This window comes from Rhineura floridana, chromosome 2 (assembly GCF_030035675.1).
Source record: "Rhineura floridana isolate rRhiFlo1 chromosome 2, rRhiFlo1.hap2, whole genome shotgun sequence".
NCBI classification, from domain to species: Eukaryota; Metazoa; Chordata; class Lepidosauria; order Squamata; family Rhineuridae; genus Rhineura; species Rhineura floridana.
The window spans coordinates 49,425,627-49,452,703 of NC_084481.1; the positions used below are offsets into that span (position 1 = coordinate 49,425,627).

The following is a 27,077-nucleotide window of genomic DNA, read 5'->3' on the forward strand; positions in this document are numbered from 1 at the left end:
TCATCCCTTCCGACGCCCGAAGCTCTTCCTTGAGGGAGAGACCAAATGTCTTCCCTCCCCCACCACCTGTAAGGTCTCCCTGTCCGCTTGGCTTTCAAGCCCTAGCGGCGGGAATGGGAGACGGCAGGTTTGAGCCCGTAACTGTAACAGCTGCTACTCGTGTGAAAAAGAGGGAAAATTCCAGCGCCGAGGAAACGCGGGGCAAGATTCCTGCGAGGGGGGCTGCTGGCGAGGCTAGTCTTTGCTGCTCCTTCCTCACGCATGCCAAGCTTTGGGGGGCTGGCAGGGCGGAAAGTGGAAAAGCCGCAGCGACAGCGGCTGTTGGGTTGGGGGAGGCGGCGGCGGCGGCGGCAGGAGCGTGGAGGAACAGGGAAGCTCTGTTTCCCTCTGGCGTTTGCGGCCGGGAAGGCTCCGCGCTGCCAGTGTTCTTTCTCCCTGGCGAAGTTTTCCAAGGTGTGGTTTCAGAGCAGCCTCCCATCCCTCTGGCGCTCCGTGCCCGGCTCCCGCTGAGCCCAGGGAAGGAGGAAGGGAGTTGGGTGGCCTCCTGCGAGCGGAAGCCAAGAAGCGCCCTACAGAGCGGAGGAGGAGGAGGAAGAAGAATGCAGTGCCTCCCATGGGGGACGCTTAGGTGGCGGGAGACGGACAGCAGCCGCCTCTAAGCCCTCTTCGCCGCCGCAGGTGAGGAAGGTGGGCGGCCGTCTGGGAACTGTAGCCGAGGCGGTTTCTTAAACGCCATAGAGAAAATCGAGTCTAAACTTGCGTCCCGCCCTCAGCCCCACCTAAAACCTGCGGCCGCCTCAAAGAGGAATGGACGGCCAGACCTGCGCGGTACCGGCCCGCTTGCCTCCCTCCGGGTAAGCACCCTAGTTCTTTATGTCTGTTTGAGCAACGCTGCCCCTCAACGTCCACCGCTCGGCAACTCCGCTTGCAAGCCTTTGCAGGCGCAAGTTGGTCAAGGAACTTGGCCAAGTTACAAGAAGTTGCCATTCTTTCTCTGTCTCTCCCTGCCCCTTCCTTATTTCTGCACTGGACAAGAAGTCGGGAGTTTCAATAAGGACAGGATTTGGGTGTTTTTTTTTTTTTTTGAGGGGGTGGCGTTTGATCTGACAGAGCCCTTAACAGTGAAGAACTTCGCTCTTGGTCTGTAGGGCTGTTCTCAAATGAGGGCATCCCTGTTGTATTTGCTGCGGTGTTTTCTGATTCTTTCCGACTGTGTTCGGTGTTTTGACTGGGGATCACAGTCCAGCGAAGGAATACGTCTCTCTCTACGCCGGGAGTACTTCCGAGTAAACGTGCTTGCCCAGACTCACACTGTAAGCAGCCCTTCTACTTCGTCTTCTTACAATAAAATATATCTCTTACATAGTGTATAGCAGTCACACTTTCCTGGCACTGAGAGTGAGCCAAGTTAAGCCCTGTGGGGTATCCACTTCCGGGGCAATTTATATCAGATCGAGTTGGAGGGGTCATAAGACCGAATACACATTTACTGTTCAGTGATGCATATTCTCATACAGGTGTGCAGTAGGTGAGCTTTTTGGAGGGAGGGGAGGGGACGCTCTTTGTGAGTCATTAAATAATGGTCATCCGTTATGGTGTAAAATACGGAGATTTTCTTTTTATAGGATAAGACACAATGTTTATAAAAAGTATGTACATGAAAGCCTATCCTTAAAAGTAAAACGTAAAGTGGCAACCCTGGGGGAGGGGATGTGGGCAGAGCGTTCTGGTGAAGGCTAATGCACCTTGCAAGGCATCCTGTTCACATTCAGTAAATACACCACAGCTCAGGAAATAGAACTCAGGTCAACTTGGATTCAGAACAGGCAATTGTTGGGCTGGAGCCTTTGAAAGGCCATACCTGGGAATGCTTAGTTAGGATTCTGCACATGTGTTGAAAATCTCCTTGGCTGTATTGCAAACAATCTTTAGCATGTGTGCGGCTGTGATGTAGGGTTGAGGGGAAATCTTTCTCTCTCTGAACAGGAAAGATTGTTTATGTATTAGTGGAAGGAACAGCTGTGTTTCTAATATAGATGGCTTGTTTTTTTAAAAAAACAATTTTTGGCTTGTTATGCTCATAATCTAGTAGCACAAGGCACTGCACAAGAATAGCACATAAGTACATTTTATCTTCCTCTTATCATTCTTTGGTTACTGAAAACAATAACAAAAGCTACTAAACTGAAAAGATGAAACATTGCCTCCTGACCATAGGAAAGCTTATGTTCAAATGTGCTTCCAAGGGGAGAGAGTTCCACAATCTGGGAATTGCTATGAGAGTGCCTGCTTATAGGTCCTTGATCTTCAAACTTGGCACACATGTGATACCTCCAGGAAAACAGCCTCATGACTTGGGGGGGGGGAATGATGTTTTTAACATCAAAATCGTATGGACTCGAAAGTAATTTCTTGTGTGTTCAGTAAGGCATATTCCAAAGTTAATATGCATAGGATCACAGCTTTTTTAAAAAGGTTGATGGCAACAGCATTATACCCCCTCACCAAGAGTGTCTGCGGGAGGGTGGGCAAGGGCAGTGTTTGCTCCCCCCTGCAATTCTAAATGTCATGATGGGTGGAGTGGGTTGCCAACTACCTGTGGTAACAATTCATAGAGCTCCTCCCCCTCCCACTCCCACTCCCACAAATATTTCTGTGGATACTTTTGCCCCTAGGGCCCACAAATACTGTTGGGTTGGCCTTTCTGCTTCCAAGTGTCTCTGAAATCCAGCTGCAGGTGAAGGATGAGCCCATCTCTCTCTCTCCCCCCCTTCCCCCCCCCCCGCAACTTCCAGGGGCTGTAGAAGGACAGGGTCTTGTCATCATGCTGAAAGCAGTAAGATTTGTTGCTTCTTTTGTGTCCAAAGCCCAGTATAAGGTCAAAGATGAGTTCCTGTAGTGTAGACCTCTCTCTTGCTATGCTGGATGTCACAGCTGCATTTGCTAGATTAAAAGATAAAGTTGCCAGAGAGGACCAGGTGAGCACATTTGTTGATCTTACTAGACCCTACTAGGCTTTTATTCTAGCTCTCCATTAAATTTCCTTCCTTTTTTTTTTTTGGTAAAGTGCCCATCTCCTCACTGTAAGGCTTTCAGTACCTTCTACAAAGACATTGTGGCAGAACTGATACCAATAATTTGTGTTGTGTTACTTATAAGGTGGCATCTGTTTGTCAAATTGGCTAGGAAAGTTTTGTGTAAGTTTCTTAAGGAAAATCTCATAATGATGTATTAGTGCATTGATGTACTGCTGATATGGATTTTAATTATGATGGATTTTATGGATATTGTAAACGTACATTTTGTCAAAGGAGGAACTACATTTAAACAAAATGTGAGGGTTTTTTCCCCCCACAAAAGCCTTTGGATATGTGCTGTAAGGGTTATTCATATAGATCAGCTCTGTTCCATCGGCTTTGCAACAAGGCTGTTGCCTCTTGTGTTATGTGGCAGTGGAATATGGTACTACTGATGGCTGGGTATGCTACAAAAGCTTAAATGGATTTGGAGCAGTGAGCTTTGATGGCCTATATAAGTTTCTGTGTCTCCAGTTTGTTTCAGTTCCTCCTCAGAGACTGCATCTGAAGAGTTAATAAGTGTGCTGATTGTACTAAGCATTTGTGTACACAAAATAAAAGAACAGGTAGTTCAGCACATGACAGCCAGACAATCTGAAAATATTGTTAGGCAAACTCAGGTGCTGGCCTTGTTGCTCATAGTTTTGAACCCAATAAATTAGGAACAATATATAAGCCAGGCTAAGTAAACCCCCCCACCCCTGGGCTCTTCCCCCAGGCATTTTGTTGTTCATTAAGCCATTTTGTACAGGTATAAATGAGGGTGTGTGAAACAGAGAATAGTGCTCTGGAAATAACCTAGCCAGTCTTTTGTGTGGGGTTTGTGTGCAAGTATGGTGGGAGTACAAAAGAAGCTGTAGAATTCATTTTTCTTGTAGATTGTGATAGGAATTTACTTTAGCAACAGGCCAGAACCTGTTCTTTCATATCATTGTGCATTAATATGTCTTGGTTATAGGCAGGAAATCTGTTGGGACTCCAAGCCTATTTTAAAAGTTTAATTATGTAGAAGAAATATTTCTCAGTCTGGATTAGCTGAAGTATTGGAGAAAGCAATAATGTCTGTGAGCCAGAAAGAGAAGTTGGAAAAGGAAGAATGAAGCACAGTTAAGTGGGCAAACTGTAACAGTAGAAGAACAAATTAGACCTCAAGTGCTGCCTGTATTAATAATATGCATAAGGACTATTAAATAGAAATAGGACCGTAATGCAAAATGCATGAACTGTGGTTTTAGGATCAGGGCCAGCGGATGTAATAAACTGTCTGAAGGTACATGATGTGGTTCAACAGAGCTAAGAGGAACCTGGCCCTGAATTATTCCTGGATTGTAGACCACCTGTAAACCATATGCAAGCCCCCCCCCCCCAGTTTCCTGGAGGAAGAATAGGATATAAATATTACAGATAAGTGGTTTATGGATTATTTGTTGAATTTGAGGTGCCTCACACATAAATTTGGATATGTTGAAGTCCCTCTGCTTTCTGTGTGCTTTATCCCCCGTTCACCCTCTTTACTTCGATGGAAAATGGTGGGATATTCCTTTACTTTTTGCAGGATTCTTAAGAGTCTGAATTGTTCTGAAATGTTCTTAGATTTTTTAATATTGTTTTGAAAAGTTTAAATGTTTTATTGCTTCATTTTTACTTGTATTGTTTTAATTTTTTTTGGTGTTCTGGGCTCCTTTGGGAGGAAGGGTGGGATAGAAATTTGATAAATAAAATAGATAGAAAAGTCAGCTATAATCCAGGTGACCTTTCTTTGTTATGCCCCAGATTAAACATTTCACTTAAAACAGATCTACATTTCTACTCCATATATTTTTGGGGAAGCTGAAACAGATTGTTACTTGACTTGATGTGACCAAGTAGCAGTTTTCCAGGTTTTATTTTTTGTTTGCATGCTGAAAATCCCAAATTCATTCACCAGCATCTCTGGGTAGGGCTATGAAAGACTGCTGTCTAAAACCTTGGAGAGTTGATGCCAGTCAGTGTAGACATCGCAGAGTGCAATCCTATACAATTGTTGTTGTTATTATTGCTTGCCCCTCACAGTAGGTCCCAGGGCAGGTTACATAAATTTAAAGTACAGTATTAAAGTATTTACTGTACAGTATTTACTTGGAAGCAAGTCCTACGTTTTTCAGTATAGCTTTCTTCTAGTTAAGCATGATTAGGATTGCACTGTCAAAGGTGTTTCAGGAACAGTATCAAATAAATCATCACTGCCTCTCTCCCCTGCACATGTATATATATTTATGCTTGGGCAGAGGCTGAAACCTTAAGTCTTTATGGATGAGTCCCTCAAGTGGGATATACGCTGCTGTAGAACAGCTCCTGAGAATGTCGCATATAAGAGCCACATGCACAGACACAACAGCAAGGTGGCTTTGCGTCAGGGAAAGGTGGTAACTCAGAGTAGAGCATATGCTTTGTGTGAAGAAGGTCCAGAGTTGGGGCTGGGAAAAACCCTGGGAAAATTCCTTTCTAAAACCCTGGGGAATGGTTGTTGTTGTTGTTGTTATTATCATCTTTATTTATACCCCGCCCTTTTTCCAAACTGGAACTCAAGGCGGCTTCCAGATAAAAATAAGTACATATCATTAAGAACCTTTAAAAATATAAAACATATAAACATATAAAATCAGCATTAAAACAGGATTAAACCATTAAGATGTTAAAACCAATTAGATATACACTTAAAATACTGCAACCCAGTTTAGAAGCATACAAGTAAAACAATAACATACATGGTTGTCAGGTTAATGAGCTAGATGGGCCAATGGTCTGGTATAAGGTAGCTTTTATATGTCCATATGTAGCGTATAAACGGGAGAACATCGATTGACTTGGGAAAAGGTACATAGGAATAATTATAACAGGAGAACAGCTATTGACTTGTGGAAATGGTGCATAGGAATAATTGTACACCTCTGGACTGCACAACTCTCTCTTGCCCCATGCCAGTGACTGTCAGCTGTGTGAATTGGGTAGGAAACTGTCAGCTGAAGCACCCTTTAGTTATGAGTGTCCTTTAGCTGCAGTACATTCAATCCCCTAAATTAGTGCTTTTAGAGATGTTCTGTTAGGAAGGCTTGCTTTGACAAAGCCAGAAAATTCTTCAGTGCATCTATTGGCTTTCAGTGATTAATGACATATTTTTTTAAAAAAGAACAGTATTTCCCCCCTTCCATTCTTTAAAATATGATGGCGCAAGGGAAATATTTGTTAACTTCAATAGCCACGTGGGGCTCAATCCAGTGTTGTTGCTTATTCATTTGTTTGGGGCTGTCATAGTGACCGTGAAAATATTGTGTGTATTGGGGGGAAGGGGCAATTAGTATGCAAGATCAAGTGACTCAGCACCATTCTCTTGTTAAGTCATTAATGAGTAATGTGTGTGTGTTTTTCTGATGTGCTGGTATTTATTTTAGCCCCAGTTTGTACTAGATTGGTATCCACTAATCTTTTTTTTAAAAAAATGTGTTTTTTTTAACTGCAGGAATTTAACTAGTAAACATGATCCACTTAAACATTTTATTGCAGCACAGCAGTTCCCACGCCTTTGTATCTGAATGAGGTTATTGGAAAGATTGTGTAATCCCAAAAAGGGGCAGTGTTTGTAATAGTGATTTCCTCTGAATGAGTTTCCTCTGAATGAATTAATAAACACAATAAAGGCGGTCTCTTTCATGAACCGATGTTCAGATGTCTTTAAAATAGATGTGGCAGTTAAGTCCCAAGCTAGCTGAAAGCAACTGATATTGAATGAAATATGGATGTGCATTCCTGTATTGTAACACATTAAAATTCAGATGGTCTGATTGTGAACATCTACTGAGGCTGGAATTAGAAACTGTAGAATTTATGTGGATGCTGACAAAAGCAGCATCTGAAATGATTATATCATTGCATTGTGAATTTCCCCATTCTGCTTCATTAGCTGCTGTTTCTAGGGTTGGGGGAATCTCATGGTACGATGAAGTCATGTCACACTAGTTTATTGGACCTTACTAGTGAGAGAAGGGGAAGAGAGAGAGAGACACAGGGCAGCTGCTTTAGTGGCAGCCACGTGATCTCTGTTACATCTAATTTTTACTGTTATATTGCTGAAGCAATCTCCTCACATAGCTAATGTAATTTCATATTTCACAGCAGCTCATACATCCTACCACAAGGTTTTATTGACTGAAGCAGCAACCCTTCTAGGATTGGACTGTGTGAGAATGTAGGGAACAAATCCGCCTAAGTCATCCCCCCTTCCATCACTAACCTTTTTGGACAGAGGGCGCATTTCAAATTTTGCAAGAGTGCTCGGGGCATCAAAATTGCTTCCATGGGGGCATGGAATAACACAAAATTAGAGAATAGTCACGTTAAGCTTTTCCCATAATTGTATTTCCATACTAGAAAAGGCTTGACCTGTTGGGAGGAGGGTTAGAGTTGGTCTTTTAACATTCACCGATACTAACTGTGTAGTACTAAGCACTACCTGATATCAGATGAACCCAGCACAGACAAGATACATTGCGACGGGAAAAAGGAAGGGCAAATACTATGGAGATAAGGACTAGGAAAAAACACAGAAGCAAGAAAAGTGTATTAAAAAGGGAGGGGAAAGCAACAGCTCTTTTGGACCACAGGGATACCTATTGCCTGGTATCTAAACAACTCATTTATCAGTCACAGCTCTGACTTCACTCATTGGCTAATAACACTGACAGGCGGGCAGCCAGATGAGCTCATTTCACACAAAACTGTTTATAGAAGGGTGCCTGCACATTTTGCTCTGTAACTTTCCTTCTAGGAGGGCTAGAGGCTTCCTTTTTTTTTTAATGAAAGCACAGATTCTGGGCTACCTTCTAGGGGGCCCACTGAAGACCTTTGTGTGTACTATAGCACCCACAGGTGACAGATTGGTGACCCCCAGTTAAGGCTAGTGTGTTGATCTATCTTGTGCGCTAATCCATTGTGCTTCACTGAACATATTTTCATCACTCTAATCCATGGAGATTTTACCATGTTATGTTTAAAATAAACTTTTTAAGAAGCTTCCCATGGTCATTTCTTGAACTGCCAGCCCTCTTTACGAACATAAGAGGAGCCCTGGTGGAACAAAGGCCCATCTAGTCCAGCTTTCTGTTTCCACGGTGGCCTTAACATGCAATGCCACACACTGGGTCTGTATTTTAATTGAGCTATCCACTATGACCCCAAGGTCTTGTTCCTGGTCAGTTAGTGTTAGTTCAGATTCCATAAGTTTATAATGTGAAGCTAGGAATTTTTTTTTGTCCCAGTGTGCATCACTTCTGCTTACTTTAACTGCATTTGCCATATTAATGCCCATCCATCTAGTTTGGAGAGATCCTCTTGGAGCTCCTCGCAATCTATTTTTGTCTTTATAATCCTGATCATTTTGGTATCATCAGCAAACTTGATCACCTCACTGCTCACCCCTAACTCCAGATCATTTATGAACAAGTTTAAAAATCACTGAATCCAATGCTGATCCTTAGGGGATCTCACTTCTTGTATCCCTTCATTGTGAGAACTGTCAACTTATTCCTGCGGAGCAATCCAACTTTGGGGAAGCCAGTGGAAGGGAAGCTGGCACAAGAGGAGCTGTCGGGAAGGTCCACAGCACTCAGTTACCATTCGCAAGCCTCGGGGCTGACTGAACGCTGGCTCAGCCGGGAGCTGTGCACAGAGACTGGAAAGTGAAAGCCAGCTCTCACAAATATTGTGACCGGGCAGTAAGCGCTCTCCATTGACTTCCATTGCAATTATTTTCTTAGACTGCCCTTTTTACCTGCATAATTTTTGCCCTTGCCCCCTCCTTGACCTGCCCCAGAATACCCCTTTTTGGGGCCTTCTGCCAGCTTCCCTTCCGCTGTGCTGGGCTTCCCTGGTGGACCCCCTGGCTGAGCCGGCTGAGCCCTGCTGTGGCTGAGCTGGGATGAGAGGCTTCTGCTGGCATAGCCAGCTGTATCCCAACTCCCCTCAGCCCGGTGTAAATATCCGTTGGATTGTGCCCCAGTCTCTATTTCCTATTCTTTAACCAGTTATGGGTGCAAAAGAGGACCTATCCTCCTATCCCATGACTGCTGAGCATATTCAGGAATCTTCGGTGAGGGGCTTTATTGAAAGTTTTTTGAAAGTACACACTATCACTAGGATCGCCTCTATTGTTGACACTCTCAAAGAAGTGTAGAAGGTTAGTTAGGTAGAATTTACCCTTGTGTCAGCCATGTTGGTTCTGCTTCAGTAAGACTAGTTCTTCTATATTCTTGATAATTCTATCTTTAATAATGCTTTTGACCAGTTTTCCAAGAACAAATGTTAAGCTAATCAGCATGTAATTTCCTGGATTATCCTTGGATCTGTTTTTTAAAAATGGTATTACATTGGCTGCTTTCCGGTCCTCAGGTATCGAGGCTGTTCTTAGGGATAAGTTGCAGTTTTTAGTTAGAAGGTCAGCAATTTCACATTTGAGTTCTTTTATTTGTGTTTAATTTTGGCAATAAGGCTTTAAACTTCATCTTTTGTCACCACTGTTTGCTTCATTTCCTCATATTCCCTTCCTGAGAATGCTGGTTCTGGCACAGGGATCTGCCCTACCTCTTCCAAAGTGAAGACAGGATACAAATAATTAATTCAGAGTACCTGCAGTTTCTTTTTCCTCCTTTAGCACACCTTTGACTCCCTTGTCTTCCAAAGATCCAATTGCTTCCCTGCTTCTAATATATTTAATCTTTTTATTGTTAGTTTTAATGTTTTTAGTGAGTGTTCCTCAAATTCTTTTTTTTTGGCATCCCTTATTATCTGACTGCATTTCTTTCCCCAAAGTTTGTGTTGTTTGCATGTAGCTGTATTCTTATGATGAAAATGAAGAATATTGTATGACAATAGCAAATACGTTCAGAGCAGAATAAAATGCACAGGAAAGCATGCTTGGGTACATATATGATATGTTTTGTAAGAGAAGTTGGGATAAGAGCAGTAAAGTTGTTAAAGGGAGGTAGGACAGAAGATAGCATGACTTTCACTTAAGGATTTTGACATATTAGTATTCTGTTCTATTTTGCTAAGCTTTAGCTTTGGGATTTGTTCTTTTGCTCAAGTCACTCATGTTGATCCTTTCAGATAGGACAGGCTATAAATATAGTTAAGCAAATACTCTTTTAGCTTAACCCTAGCCACAAAAAAACCAATAAAAAAGGTGTTAGAAGGCTTCTGAACAGGGCCGGTTCCAAAGGGCTGCCAGGTTGGGCACTGGCCCGAGGGCCCCGGAGCTACAGGAGCCCCTGAGGGGCCCTCCGCTCCCCTTCTGTGATCTGTGCCCCCCCACTTACCTGTCAGCCGGCTTTTTAGCATTGCCCTTAATGAAGATGGTGGCCGAAGCTTCCCTAAGGTACTGAAGCTGCTGCCGCCATCTTAGTTGATGGCAGAGATGTGCGCGCGTAGCATGCACGTGTGCCATCAACAAAGATGGCGGCGGAGGCTTCATTACCCTTAGGGAAATCGCGGCCACCATCTTCATTAAGGGCAATGGTAAAGACTAGACAGGTAGGGGGGCTGTGGGGGGCATGTGGGGGCTGCGTGTGCCTGCGCACCCCCCCACCCACCGGGGGGGCAGGGCAAGCTGATGCCCAAGGGCCCTTGCATGCCTGAAGCCGGCCCTGCTTCTGAAAGTTTCTTGAGATTTGGCTTGTCCCCTGGGGAGGGGATCTGAACTGCTGTGAGGCAGCCACTAGGAACATTTTTAGATCCCAGCTCCAAAAAGCTTGTACAAAGAGAAGGAATTGGGGTGTATGACACTAACAGCCACTGTAAGATAATGGTTAGGTGTTGGATCCAGACCCAAAAGACCCGGTTCAAGTAAGCCATGAAGCCCACTGGAAGACCTTCGGTGACTTGCTGTCTTTCATCCTATCCTTCCTTACAGGTTGGGGTGTGGATATAATAGGAGGGGAAGAACCTATACCCTGAATTTCTTGAAGAAAGGGCAGGATTAAAAATATAGGAATAGTACTAATTATAGCAAGGAATAGTGAACTTCGCGTAATTACTATTGTGAATGGAGACAAAAAATGATCTTAGTGAGATTATGTAAGTAGGTCCTTTCTACTATAGCTAAATAATATACATAAAAACATATACAAAACATATGCATAGAATACACATAAATACCTTTGTCCTGAAACCACTTCTGGATCATCCTAGGAGAGAATGGTCTACTTCAGTGGTTCCCAACCTTTATGAATATGGGACCACCTTCTTAAGCTCAAAAAATTTCGTGACCTGCCCCCCATGCTAATTGTAATTTTAGTCTCCATTAATTGAAAAAAAACCCCATATCTGGTAAAATCATATCTTCAAATATCCCTTTCCATTTACAGCCAGGAAGGTGTTGCTTTCTTTTCTTAATTCAAAGGTCCAGTTAAATTGGTATCCCCCTCCCCCCCCAGTCTGAAGATGTACAGTCCTGTCTCCCGACACCAGTGGGTTACAGTGTTGAACTAAGATCCAGGTTCAAATCCCCACACAGCCATGAAGCCCACTGCATGACCTTGGACTAGACACAGTCTCTCAGCCTGACGTGTCTCACAGGATTGGTGTAAGGATAAAATGGAGGGGGGGGGAAACATGTGCACTACCTTGAGCAACTTGGAGGAAAGGTAGGATATAAATACAATAATAATTAAATAAATAAATACATTTCTGCTGCGATACCAGGATCCCAGCCTCAGCCAACCCACTGAGCTTTTTTCTTTTTAATAATAATCAAGAAGCAGCAATGTGTTGGTGATGGGGATGCTAGATTGTGCACTGCAGCCACAGATTGAGGAGGGGGGGTAGTGCTTTTATGCCTTGGGATGATCATCAGAACTGATGACTTGGTTAGCGTGCATTTGGGGAATGAAAGCGAAGCAGAAGACAGATCGGTGCACGCGCACACACACACACAAACACGCCTACCCCTCCTGCAGGCATCTGCAGGCATGCAGGCACGTGGGAGGGGGGAAGCCCACAACTGCTGCAGTATCTTGGAGAGAGAGATTGGGGAGGCGGAGTGCAGGTGGAAGAAAGGAGGGACGCTGGCACACGTACTTAGCCTCAGAAATGGAAGGTGAGCAAGTGCTGCGCTTCCTCACTGCTTCTTAGCTCTGTCTGGGCTGAAGGTGAGATCTGGGTTGCCTCGCAAATAAGAATAATTTTTAAAAGGAGGTGGCAGCGAAGCAGGAGCCAAGGCAGGGAGGCAGGCTGCCAGGAAGGAAGGGGGAAAGCAGTCTTTCCTTGCAGCCTTGCTTTTTTTTGCTTCATGAAAAGCCTGAGATCTCCTCTTGATCTGAGCAAGGGCGTCATCAGCAGTGGCAGTGCGAGGAGTCGGTAGTCCGCGATAGTAAACCCCCTTCTTCCTGGTAGCTCCACCCTCAGCCACCTTCAGTGGTGTCTATGTGTTTTACAGGCAGACGCCTGCCCTCAGCGTGCCTGAAAGATGCTGTGCCACTTCAGCAAAAGTCCTTCCCTCTTGTTTGGAGCAAGGGGGAGGTGTCATCTGCAGTGGCAATGGGGAGCAGACAGCATCCAGGGATGAAAGACTTAAAAAAAATTTTTTTTACTGTTTGCGCCCCCCCAGATTACTTTGTGGCCCCTCTGAGGGTCATGGCCCCCAGTTAGGGAACCACTGGTCTACTTGTTGCTGCACCTCTAAACTGTTTATCTTCCTGAGAGAGCCTAGGGACCACTACAGTAGAAAAAATAAAAACATCAATCTGACCTGAAAACACAAACAAATGATCATACCATGTATATTGGCTGCTCAGAATTTATTTATATTTCAAGATTTAAGTTGGCTACTAATCTTGTTAAATCTTGTTAAGTATTAAGCACTTTCTTTCTCCTTATCAATTGTTACGCACAGCAACCTGTTTAAAAAATTTGGAAACTGACTATAAACTGCAGTGCGTATATATTTTCTGTGGAAATGTATCTGCAGAAATTAATGATTCCAAGTGGACCCGTTCAAAATCTAGTGATCAGTTTTCTTTTATTCAGTTGTTATGGAAGGTGCTGAGATGATTTCATGGTAGCAGTGCAGAAAGTGCCTCTAGTAGTATTATCTCTTCTCTGTTCTTAAAGTACACTAGTGGCAACTAGGCTTATGAGGCAGTGCTGTAATGCTTTTAATTCTGCTGTGTCCAGGAATTTCTGTGGTTCCTACTATAACTTGCCAGAAATCATCATTGTGTGTTTGAAATATCTTCAGTGCTGCTGATGTAGTCTTTTACCACTGGAGAATGTTGCTGTGGGAAGCGGATCCAGGGAGCTTTAAGGGGGTTGGGGAATGTGGCTACTAGGGTGATTTTTTTTTTGTGGGGGAAGATAATGTGCACATATGGTGAAACAGGATGGGCAGTCAGAACTTCACCCAGGAAGATAAATGCTATCCTATCAGGAGTCTAAACCAATGACAGGGTTGTGGCTGAATATATATTGAAGATACATTTTAAGAAGAAGATAGATCCAGAACTTGAGAATGTTACCGAATACTTTATTGTGTAAATGTGTGTGGTGTAGGAAAATAATTCATTGAGTGCCTTCTGTAAAAGTATGGTGCTTTATTTTTAAATTTGAAAACTTTCCTAAGCTTTTTATACTTGAAAAACTGTTTTAATACTTAATGTGAAGCGTTTTGTTTTAGGAAAACAGTTAGGAAATGGAATGAGTAAAGAGGTGTGTTTGAGCTTAAAACAAGAACACCATTCCATAACAGAAGGCACCTTACATGCATAAATACACAATTAGGAGTTAGTAATATGTAAACCTGGGGCCTCAGTGTGGCACCCATAGGCACCACAGCACCCTTGAACACCCCTCTTGGCACCTGGCAGGGATCTTTGCAATTCTTAGTTTTGTCTTGAAATGCCTTTTTTTGGCAGGTACCTGGTTTTTTGGGGAGAGCGATGTTATTAGCATTTTTGTCTTTTAGGGGAGTATAAGGATATTTCCAGATATATTCTTTTGAGAGGGGGTCTGAGCATTGTCACTGTTGCACTCAGGTCCTATTTGTGGGCTTCCCATAGGCCTCTGGGTGGCCGCTGTAAGAACAGAATGCTGGACTAGATGGACCTATGGTTTGATCCAGAAAAGCTTTTTTTAATGGTCTTATGTTCATTTAAGGCACACCAACACAATTCTTCCTGTGAAAGTTAGAATGCTAGTTTTCCTCATGCAGCCTATTGAAGTCTAAACATGGTTTTGGATACTTGTAGCATAAATCTGTATCTTGAAGGCCTGTGTTTTTCTAGCACGTACGAGAATACCTGCCTTTAAAAAAATAACAAACCCCCCCCCCCAATCACACTAATGCATGAAAAAGCATGCCCAGTAGGAGAAGCATTCAGCATAAGTAATTTTATGCCATACAGATGTTATGTGACAGCTGTTTATATATATGCACTATTATATAGTGCTTTTGTTTATAAATGATATGGAGGTTTTACAGAGATTAAAAGAAGAATCATCATCTATCTGGGAGGTGTTGCCCCAGGGAGCCTGAATGTGTGTCAGCTGTTGAAAATAATGAAAATCTGTTTTGCTGATTTGGCTACGTATTGCAGGACTCTTATGAACTCCTTTAAAACAATATATATAATGTATGTATACTGAGAACAATATGAGAGAATGCTTCTTCAGCAAATTCTTAAGACTCAAAAGATTGGTGAGTAAAATCTGCATTATTCCCTTATTTTATTAATTAAAATGCAACACACAAGAGTTTGTGAATAACCTTGAGGGCATATTTGGCTCTTGTGTATCGGGACCAGAGAGAGGTTTGTGGCCAGGACTGTGGAGTCGGTATGTCAAACCTTCGACTCTGACTCCAGCTCCTCTATTTTTCTACTGTCCGACTCCTTCATAAATGGCAAATGTATATTAATTTTTCTACTGTCTGACTCCGACTCTGACTCCTTCATAAATGGCAAATGTATATTAATGTATTAATATTAATAAATTAATATTAATATTAAATATTTATTTTATTTTGAAGTTGGAGTCAGTACAATTCTTCCGACTCCACCCAAAATTGCTTCCCACTCCACGACTCTGACTCCACAGCCCTGTTTGTGGCATTGCGAAGGAGACTAAAATCTGGCAGAAGGCGATGCCTTTGACAAGAGCCCAGCTTAGGTTGAATGGTTTTGCATCCCACAGCAGTATAAATCCAGCTCTGTTCTTGGATGGTGCAGTACTGCCTGAGTTGGGTCCCTTGTTGTACTTGTCTTTCACACACTTTTCCTTCCAAATTTTTTTGTAATACCACATAATACTGATATCATGCTCAAAGACTCTTTACATCAATCACAGTAAGAACCAGAACATAAGAAGAGCTTGCTGGATGAGGCTACTGGTCCATCTAACCTAGCTTCTTGTTCTCACTGTAGCTAACCAGATGTCTATGGGAAGTCCACAAGCAGAACCTAAGTGCAAGAACACTCCCCTCCTGCAGTTTCTGGTATTCAGAAGCATACTGTCTCCGACAGTGGAGGTAGTATTAAAAGAACCCTCAATTTTTTTTAAAAAAATGGTATACAGAATATAATTCATAATAAGGCAGTGTGTAAATATCAAAGCACTGGGCAACAGTCATTAAACAACCCAAACATAGTTAAGCATAAGATCAATGACACAAATCGCATAATGTCAGTTCATTATCACTCAGTAATGAGGACAGTTCAAAATGACTCAGAAGCTAAAACAAAGCACAGTATCTTCCAGTAATCTGGCCAGGAAATACCAGTTTAATACAGATTACAATAAAAGCATTAACCATTAGCTAACCCGTAAGACTAAAAATGCATAACTAACATCCAGTAAGACAAGATATGCCATTTGCAAAGGAGGATGGGGGCAAATCTTTGGAAGCTGAAGCTCTGAACGTAAAGCGGGAGAGTACTATTTGCCCACTGCAGTCCTGAGCATATAGTTACTTTGTTGGTATGGAAAACATGGCTCAGTCTTATTTAATAAAGACTTTGAACAGCCCACAGAGCAGTGTGAACAATGCTTTTCTGTGTTAGACTAAGAGCAGGCGTGCTCTGACATTCCTTAAAATACCAGTGATTAAAAGAATTTCTGTTGTAGCCTGATGATTTAACCAAATTCTGTCTTGATTAAATTAGAAACCTAAACAATGTTACTTTAAATTGCAGTTCCATCTTGCTTGTTGTGTATTTATGAGATAGACTTGGTGATTTTTGCTTTTTGGGTTAACAGTGGTGCATCTTAAGAATACTTACAATAGTAATAAGAGGGCAAAGAAGGCTCCGAATCCCTCTTGGCCATTCCAGTTCTTAGTCTTGTCTTCTAGAACACAAGCAGATTTTGACAACCCCCCCCCATCTCTCTCTCTCTCGCATGCACACACAAAATATAAAATAATCCTATAGAATAAGGACAGGCTTCCCTAGCCTGGTGTCATCCAGGTGTTGTTGGACTATAGCTCCCATCATCCCAGACCACTGGGCATGCTGGCTGGGGCTGATTGTAGTCCAAAGCATCCATTTGGACGGCACAAGCTTGGGGAAGACTGGAGTACGGCAACCCAAACTGAGTTTAGTTAATGCATGCATGTTCATTGCTTGGTAACATACATGCCCAGAGTAGCCAGTGCAGAGCAGATCACCATGATGGAGTTTCTACATCAGATCACCTTCAATACATTTTTTCCCCAATGGAGACAGCTCACACATTTAGCAGTGGATCTCTGTATAAGCCATGTTGCATACACATGTGAATTAGCCTGTAGACAAAAAAAGAAGCTGGATGATGAGCATGGAAGTGGATCCAGAAGTTTTCTTGGTGTCAGTCTAAACGACTGTGTTGCTTAGTTGCAAATACTGTTGCATATATTTTTCTGTGTGTGTATCTGTTTGAGGATGTGAGTTTAGGGTAATATAATTACCCGAACCCCTTCTTTTCCTTGCTAACTCAGTTGTTTTTAAAGTCAGATTTCTTCCCCTAACACACACCCCTCTCTAAAATAAATGGAATAATATAAGGCCCAGCCATAGTGATCTCCACAATCAAGATTGCAGATATTCTCTGAAGTCTGTTTGTATAACAGAGCCCCAAAGAGATAGAATCGGCCAGCTGCAGTTGGAGCAACACAAGTGGTAAATACTTACCTCTCTCCTATGATACCTTTTGGCATTAGATCCTTAATACTTTCAGAAACACGAGTAACAAGACAGGGCTAGCTAAAGCAATTGCAAGTAGTAAATACCTTGATTCTTTCATTTTGGCAGACAAGAAAATCCTTGCCTCCAAGGGATGAAAAAGAGAAAGAAGGGCCAAGGTGAATGAACATGGAAAAATGTTAAATTTAGTATAAAAGTAAACTTTTAAGATTACCAGAGCAACATTAAAGAGCTTCATGTAAATAAAAATGTCTTTGCCTACCCTAGCATTGGAAAATACCAGTGTATGTTTTGTACGATGAGTATAGATGACAAGTGAAGGAATCTATAATGGAAGTTTTAGAACAATTAAGAAACACCCTCTAAAAACATTTCTGGTTTGCTCCTTAGACTGCTTACATCAGAGATTGAGCTTCTCTCACCATTGGTCCAAAGTACCATCCACCTCTATTTAGGGGCTGGCTCTAACTGGTCTCACATTCCCATAAAAAGTGAGGTAGGCCCTCAGTCTTCTTTGTCTGTTTGCACCAAAGAACTCTGCTTGTTCACTTCAACCTTCAAGTGGGTCCTGTGTAAGGATGGTGCACTTTAAATAAGTTGCTGAAACTAACTTAGGAACTTTATCAGGGTAAGGTTAGCTAGAAATTGTTTGGTTCTTTTTTCTCTTCTGTTGAATGATTTTAATAAATGCTGAAATTGGAAATCTAGAGGTGACTAAATAACTCATTTAGTCATTTGACTGCTCATGTTTAAAACTATCTGATTAATAGAAGGGAACTGGCTATGGTGCAGGCCCTTCTCCCGAAAAGTACGACAGGTTTGGATATGCAGGTTCCTGACTGAGAATATCTAAAATAGGTAGTGGGGACATTTGTTAGTTAAGATGAAAGCTACCCTGACCCATTCTACCTCAAACAGCAGTTTAGAGCATGTGTGTGCTTTTGTTAGAACACCATTGGTACTAATCTGACTCGATACACAACAGTCGGTTGTGTTCTTTTGAAAACAGCATAGCAATGAACTGGAAAATGTACAAGTCTACCAGTTACTTAGCTGTTTCATAGTGTTGGAGGCACAGGTCAGTTTGAACCATGTTATGTGAAGTTCTAAAAAAAAAAATCAGAGCTACTTCCAACGTTATGTTTTGGCAAATAAATGCTTGCTTCTGAATGAATGCAGGCTTGGGGTGCTATAGCCTTTATATTTTGCTTTTGTACTCAAAATATTTTACATCTGCACAAAAAACATTGTGTGAAGCACCCTAATTCTCTAGCCTTAGTGGGGGAACATACACCCCGTCTGAATACCACTTACCATGAAAACCCTATTCATAGGATCGCCATAAGTCGGGATCGACTTGAAGGCAGTACATTTTTTTCAACTTGATATTACCCAGCAATTGACCAAAACTCTGTAGATGCTTTAGATATGGTCTGCATTGCACTAATTCTTGAATATATTTGGTATATAAACTCTTGATTGCCTTACCTTGCCTTAGGAATCTCTCTATTAGAGTCCCTTCAGTATTTGTAGTATACACCACAAGTTTTTGAATTCTCTTTTCATTGCACAGCCATGGCAAAGCCTTCACTTTCAGGAGCAACTTCAAAATCTCTCTCTCTTAATCCTGATATAATTCACAATGTAAACTGAGATGGAAGACTCTGAGAGGAACTCTCACCCGGAGATGGCAGCAGGAAAAGCATAATAAAAAAGCAATAATTGGCAACCTCTGTTGCTTGGGGTGGATCTTGCTGATCACACCAGTGTGTCCCTGAGAACAGTGCTTTACTTTATGCCATATAAGTGAGTGTCTTCCATCAGTCCTAGCTGAAGTAGGCTAATATACACGTTTGTTCTTGTATGTGATAGAAAATGAGTGTGCATGCTGGTGATTAGTGGTGCCTGTGTGTAAATGATGGGGTACATGCTTGTGTGTGAGTGAGAAATTGTGAAGAAAGGGTTTACAGATACTTGCATCATGTGAAAAAAGTACATGCTGAAAGCCAGTATAAAATGGGAAGGTGCAAAACGGACAGCCGCATAAGTCATTCCAGATAGAATGCTGCTTCTGTTTGCTTCAGTGTGAGTGCAGTTTGTTTAGCAAATGTGCTTTTGCAATCTGAAATCTTTGGAGCCACTTCTATACAGTTTCTTTCCGCTCCACTGCTTTTACAATGCTGTTCATTCCATGAAGCAGGATGGACACAACCATGTTTCGGCATGGATATTGCTTTTGTGTAGGGAAAAGCATGTATACTGTCTCGCATGACAAGTGCTTCATTACATGGCATAAAACACACAGGATGTACACTTTCATACATAGAAATGACATGCCTTTTAGAAATCATCATACAGTCCTTGCAAATCCCACTGAAAATATACTTCCTGCTTGTGTGCCCATTAAGTCAGCCAAAAATTAAGCAAGCATGGGCAATCATTTGGCATGATAGGTTCAGTTTCAGCTACTAGCATCTTATCAGAAATGGGGGAAGCTTGCAACAGGCTCTTCCTGTTGTGCGGATGACTGAATATTGTTTTCTGGGTTGTCAGTTTCACGTTTCCAATTTAAATTATTTACAGATGGTTTACAAACAGAGTTAAATCAAACAATTAAAGGAGGGAAAGGAATACCTGAGTACTCCCTATTGCTTAGCAAATTGTTGCATGTGTACCAGATTATTTGCAGTGTGCAGGTAGAAAGGCAGAACAGATCTGATATCTGCAGTATGATGCAAATTGCATCTTTGCTTAGCAATATTGTGTAGTAACAGGAGCGTATTGGGGTTTTTATTTTCTAAGTATTGGGCAGGTTAACATTTGTAGCCTAGGGAACATATGAAAAGCTAAGTATGTAATAACCTCTGCTAATAAAGTTTTTGGAAAGGGGTTTAAAAATATTTCCTTTTTAAGGCAGCAGTTTTCAACCTTAAACCAACTGCTTTGCAGGTGAATTGCAGCATACCTCAGGCTTGTGCACTTTCCTTGCTCCTGCTCTTTTGTGACGGAGATTGGAAGCTTCTATTTTCATTTTAGATTGACTGCAATTCAGTGTGTTGTCTAAAACCTAAACTACTGTTAATCTTACCTATATATGGTTTTTTGAACCAAGCCAACTTCATATATTATGGTTTGAAGTTGGCCTGTTTCGATAAACCGCAGTTAAGACTTTGATTGTCTGGATTCAGCTGTCACAAAAGCTGTTGGAATGCAACACTTGCAAACTCCTCTTGCCGGAGAAGGAGGAGCAATGTGGGATGCATGAGCCTGACTCTTGCTGCAACTTGCCCTTATAACACTAAGTATGGTTTAAACTTTAGCTTTATGTGTGAATGAGACCCCAGAGTTACATTGGTCCATTCAGCTCAGTAGTGTCTACACTGACTCATAGTGGCTCTTCAAGGTTTTAGAGAGGAGTATTTCCAAGACTTGCTTGGAGATGCCACAGATTGAATCTGGGACCTCTTACAAGCTTATACTCTACCACTGATGTATGGCCTGTTCCCTGAAATCACTGCTGTGAATTAATTGCCAATTGTAGGCATCTGTGTCACACATTCAGGCTGCATCAGCTCAGCATCATACATATTTATTTACCCACGGGAAGTGGTGTCATTTTGCAATGTGAGTCAAGATGTGAATTAAAGAAGACCACATTTGTGGTTCTTCTAATCTTGTCAGTACTTTATTATATTGTAAATCTCTTCAGGATGCCTCATAGGAAGCAGTTTATAAATGAAATAAATAATGCTAAGCGAATGGAAATGTTCATAGTTGCCACCAGTGTAAAGCTTGATGTTCCTTGTCTGCTCCTTGCAAAATGGTAAAAATGGGTTGGACATCAGAAGATCAAAAACCCCAGCTTAACGTTAGTTATTTCAGAGAACAGTATGACAAGAAAAGGGGGATGTCATTGAACTGTCTACATGTGCCATGGAAATTGATATGGCTGTCCAGATGCAAACATACTCTGGCCCAAGCATCCATGGGCTAATCTGTAGGGATATGAGGAGCATGTAATGTACAGCAGCTGCCTAGCTCTGCTGCACAGTCCCTGCCCAGCCCTTACCCCAGAGCTGAGAGGTACCATGTAATCGTAGAGTTGCAGAAGCAGGTAACCTCTTTTCACAGTTGCCAGTATGAAGATATATCAAGAATACAGAAGTAGGAGAATCAAGGTCCTCATAATGTTTTTATTCCCTGGACTTGGACAATAGCACAAATGTGGTAGTGATATTATGCTTAAGGGCAAGTAAACACAAAAGCAGAAGAATGTACAATTGGGAGGTCTTGTCTAATAATAAAAGTGATGTGTGGATTGAGGATGATAAAGCCATAGTTTGATATCTTTAGGGTCGTACTGGATGTCATGGAATGTGTGTGTGGAGAGAGAGAGAGATGAGGAGATGATGATACTCTATTTCTAAGGGACAATGTTGAACCAAAATGCAGAGGAAGCCAGTACTGCAAACTTCAGAAATAGCTCTTTCCCTCTTGTGAAGTGCTCTTTGACTCGGATGCCAGGCTTTTTAACTATTCCTGTGACTGTTTCTTTTTCTTGTCCTGTTAGGATAACTCTGTGGTATCACTTCTAAATATGTCCTACTGTTTGTTGCTATTGTAAGAACATTGCATCTTAGAATTAATTAAAAACACACAGAGTATGCTTTCAAGTTACAGGAAGCCAGATTTCCGCTGAACCTCCTAACTATTAGAATGGTACAACAGTAGAAGCAATCACCTTCGGAGGTGGTAGACTCTCCAACACTGGAGGCATTCAGCAGGCAGCTGGACAGCCACCTGTCGGGTATGCTTTAACTTGGTCCTGCATTGATCAGGGGGATGGACCCATTGGCCTTACGGGCCCCTTCCAACGCTACTATTCTATGATTCTGATTTTACTATTTCCTCCCTAAATTCTGCTCTCTGTTTATCTGATTGGTTAATGTTATGAAGCTGAAATATTTATAGGAATGTTAAGAAACACTTCATTCCTTCATAATTGTGCAAGCATGAAAAATAATTCTCTTGAGCTTACTCTTTCAGTCCTGATCAGTGCAGATGCCTTACTGTGGCTATGAATAAATGTTATGAATCATAGGAGCATTGCAAGCTTTAGAAATATTACTCTCTTTCTTGGGATGAAAAGGAACACACCTAAAAATTACCTGGCATAAAAGAAATGCACTCTGGTCTCTATTTATAGTAGTGTTGTCCTTGGTTTTAATTCTTTTCCATCCTCCAAACAGCCAGCACTCTTTCTGCAGTTCCTTGCCTGAAAAGCAGCTAACAAAAAGCACAGGAGGTGTTGATGTTTGTGGAACATTCCTAGCTTGCCAAAACGCAACCTAGAGCAAATTTGTTTATGGCATATTTGGGTAAACCTTTGGAAACCATGTCTTTTCATAGAATGGCTGAAACATCGCCCTTTTCAATATTGCAAGCTGGTAAAAGATAGGCTTTGTGTAGTGTACGGGCAGGGCTTGGAAAGTTTGCTCAACACCAGCAGGTTTGGTTCCCTGAAGAAAGTGCACTTTTGTTGTGATGGCTCTGAAGCTTCCCTCTCTTCCCCCTTCTTATTATACAAGTAGGTCATTACCCTGATGCAGTCACTCGTTTTCAGAAGGTAAGTGGCTGGGATTTTCTTGGTGTTAGTACTATCCTTTCAGAGTAAACACTACAATAACATTAATGCTTTTAATTTATATTTTTCCCCACAATGAAGTGCTGCTGCATATTCATCAAAAGATGCCACTTTGAGATCCAGTTTTTTCTATTATGCATTTAAGTTTTCTTTTTAATTTTTTAAATTTTTTTTATCAACAAGTTTCAGATACAAAGAAAACAGAAGAAAACAACAAAGTATAAAGTAAGTATAACAATACAGTAAACATATCCGTCACAGATCTCGCATTCCAAACAGAGTTAAGATTTCTGTATAACATGTTGGCATCCCTCCCATTTTTAGTTTCAGCAGATTTTAATTATGGAATTAAAGGAACGATTTTGATGACAAAATATTGCAACATTAGCACTGGTGAGCAAGAAATGGCAAATAGGAACTGAATTTGCCATGGCATTTTCCCTCTGGAATCTTGAAATGTTGAGGCTTCTTTTTCAGCTCTTTACTACAGATTTATAAAGCCTCAGATCAGAAAAGACCCTTCATTCAAAATTTGTGTTGCCAGACATCATGATTTTTATCTAGTCTAATGATTGCAAAACTCATGAATATGAGTCAGTAGGGTTATCCACATGTAGACTTTTTGGGTATTCAAATCTAATGGGCAAGTGAAGAGATCTAAGATTTCCATCACTTCATGATTGTTTATTGAACACAAAGTGTATATATAGGGTTAGACTCCTGGTTTGTGTGGGGATTTGTGTAAGCGAATATTAAACAACACGTCTCTGGAATAATTTTTGTCTTTTTATTATAAGCTCTGTTGCAGCATTAACATAATATCGAATACCTTTGTGAGTGATCAGTTTGACTGGATCTTTAAAATATGTAAATTGACTCCTTATATCGATTATCCTCAAAGCATCTTGAGAGCTATCATTTTTCATGCTGCATTTTAGAAATGCAGATATAACATCATTGTCCACAATCACCACAAATTTAATAATTTATAGCCAGATAACCACTCTATTTAAGGATATTATACCTGATCCTCTGGCTGATTTAACATATTGCCTGTCTCTGATTTGGTGACTACAAATTGATGTGAAAACTAGTGAAATAATTGTTGTTGCATTAGCAATGGTTTAATGTAGTCCTTAAATGATTTCTTTTCCTCTCTGTGGATATTGTTTGAATGAACATATTTAACTAGTGAAAATGAAAGTAGTGATTAAACAAAAATTGAAAATGCATTGGTAAAATGAGAAGCTTACTGTTATTTTTTGAACAGCCTCAAGGGTCAATAATAGTAACAGTGTGCCAGATACAGGTTTACTAATTATGCTTTTGGTGTTAAGTTATCCAGCTAGCAACATTCATAGAAACCCAATTTCTGGTATGTTAAAATATGTACACAGTCAAAAAAATTAACTTGACGCCACATTTCCATAAATAGAAAAAGTAATATGGATTATGCTCTTTTACATTTTAAAATTCAGACATTTGAATTTTTGATGTGAAACAGATGGTTTTATTTCGATATTGTTGTCATCCTGCATTCCGTTAGATTTTAGTTGTGTCCTGATACTTTCATATTTTTTTTGCAAAAGAATGAAGATAAGATCCAGATGCTTCCCAGATAATGCCATTGGCTGATTGTTTCACTGGTATTTTAGAGCAGCCCATCTTTTAGGGATGGTGCATTGGAAATAGTACAGCAGATTGGTGTGCTCCAGAGGTTTGTGAGAAGCCACAACACTAGGCAAAATGTTGGCATTCACAGCCAACTTATTTAGATAGTTTTTCAAATGATTCCCATGCATGTATACATATGAAAATGCCTTATTGAAAGGTCGTTCACAAAATTTTTTAGAGATAGTCCTGTGAGCTGAACCTTTTTTTTAAAAGTGTGAATGGACTCTGCTTGTTGGGATTGTATTTGAAAAGTGGCATGTATGACCCATTCCAACAAAACCTATAGGAATAGTTTCAAAGCTAATTGAAGCAAAATACGATGAAGCTACTAGATCTATACTGTGAAATGTTAAGGCTGAAATCCTTTACGCACTTAATAGGGAGTAACCTATTTGAATACACTGGGACTTACTTCAGAGTAAACAAGCACAGGAATACACTGTAAGTGATTGCAATCTTTGATACCAATATTGGTTTGTGGCTGTATTTTCCCCATCAATGTATTAGTAATATATCATGATCTGTGGTGCAGTCAGCAGGATGATACAAGTTAAACTAGAATCTGGTTTTGAAAATTTCACTGTCACAGTTAAGTGAAGATTGTGTTTCATTGAGCTGCCATCAGGAGATTTGGAGTGAAGTGTCATCAATATGCAGATGACACTCCATCTCTGTTCCATCTGAATTGGGAGAGGTGGTTGAAGTGTTGGACTGGTGCTTGGAGTCAATGATGGGCTGGATGTGGGACAATAAATCGAGGCTGAATCCTGAAAAGACAGAGGTGTTATGTGTCCAGAGTTCTCATGTTTGGGAGGTGGGGAGACGGCCTTTTCTGGATAGGGTTGCACTCCCCTTGAAGAATAAACTCTGCAGCTTGGGGCTACACCTGGATCCTTCATTGCCACTGGAGGCTCAGGTGGACTCAGTACCTAGGAGTGCTTTTTTTCCAGCTCTGGCTGGTTCTCCAGCTTCAGCCACTTTTGGGCAGAGATGACTTGGTCATAATACTCCATGCTCTGGTAACTTCCAGATTGGATTATTGCAATGTGCTCTACATGGGGCTGCCCTTGAAGACTACTCAGAAACTTCAACTAGTCCAAAATGCAGTGACCAGGTTACTGGGCATGGTTCCTTTTAGCACTTATATAAGCCCTGCTCTAAAACAGCTGCATTTGTTGCCAGTTCATTGTTTGCGCCCAATTTAAGGTACTCAGACTAGTGTTTAAAGCTCTAAACAACTTGAGTCCCAAATACCGGAAAGACTGGCTCCTTCCCTACAGGCCCTCTCAAGTGTTGAGATCAGCAGAGGAGGCCCTTTTGGTGGTTCCACAACCCTCAGAAGCTCAGAGGCTGGTGGCCCGGGAGAGGGCATACTCTGTGGCAGTCCTGAAGTTGTGGAATTCCCTCCCCACAGTGGTGCATTTGGCAACTTCACCTTACAATTTTCAGTGAATATTGAAGACATATCACTTTACTCTAGCCTTGGGCATATGAGATGTATATTTTTTGAACCCACCCTATTTTTTGTGATTTTGTGATTTCATCATCATCAATCCTTATTTACAGTCAACTAACCACAAATATAAAACATAGTGCTGGGAGTTATAAAATAAGATTACTTAGTTACACAGGGTACAGTAGGGCCCCACGCATATGGCGGGTTACATTCCGGACCCCCGCCGAAAAGCAAAAACCGCAAACCGCAGTAAAGCGGAACTCATTGAATAGAATGGCGTGCGATGCCCAAAAACCGCCGTAAAAGTGGAACAAGCGCCGTATGAGTGGGGCTTTAGTCTAATTGCATCTAATTGAGACCACTGCATTAGCGAAGCGCCGTAAAGCGGGGCCCTACTGTACAGCAAGCAACAAACTGAATTATATAAACAACTCAAGTTATTTAATTACTGTTGACAATCATACAGGGTCTAGTCCGGATGGTCAAGTTCAAGAATTTTGCCTCTTGCTCAGTAATTGCCTTATCTGAACCCTCAAGTAAAACAGTCAAAAGGGACTCAACAGAACGGCCTGGGAAAGACTGCATAATAGGGTATATTAGGTCTTTTCTGGCCCCTTCGTAATAGCTACAATTAAACAGGACATGTGAAATAGACTCCACTTCGTCATTATCACAGGGGCAACATCTGTTGTTTCTTGATGTTTTTTTATATCTGCCATCCAAAAGTTTAGAGGGTAGGACATTAAATCGAGCCAAAGAGAATGCCTTCCTATACTTGGGAATAAATAACCAGCTTAGGTAGGGCATCCTCCCGTCTTTGCGAAGAAAACCTGATAGACCCAGTGACTGGGGAGAACAAGGACCCTGTGCAGCTGCAGAGAGCTCTTGGTTATCAATGTCCACTAGCCTCTGTTTGACAATCCCTTTGGCGCTTTCAAAATCCATAGAAAGCAGATCAAAAGGAGAGAGGCCTACTGAAGTAACTTTTTTCACCGCTGTCTTTGACCAAGATGACCCCACAGAAT

General features: G+C 41.5%; 1 protein-coding gene across 7 annotated transcripts in view; it reads left to right on the forward strand.

The window, feature by feature from the left end:
* The first annotated feature begins 270 nt into the window (after positions 1-270).
* COBLL1 (cordon-bleu WH2 repeat protein like 1) overlaps positions 271-27,077 on the forward strand; it is a 155,535-nt gene continuing 128,728 nt past the window's right edge. For 3 of the 7 annotated variants that reach the window (XM_061608603.1, XM_061608602.1, XM_061608605.1), the window contains exon 1: positions 273-854. In XM_061608603.1, the coding sequence (XP_061464587.1) occupies positions 808-854 (47 nt within the window). In that variant the 5' untranslated portion in view covers positions 273-807. Of the gene's footprint in view, positions 855-929; positions 1,314-27,077 lie in introns of those variants that run through there. The other 4 variants (XM_061608604.1, XM_061608598.1, XM_061608599.1 and 1 more) reach the window with 4 other exon arrangements.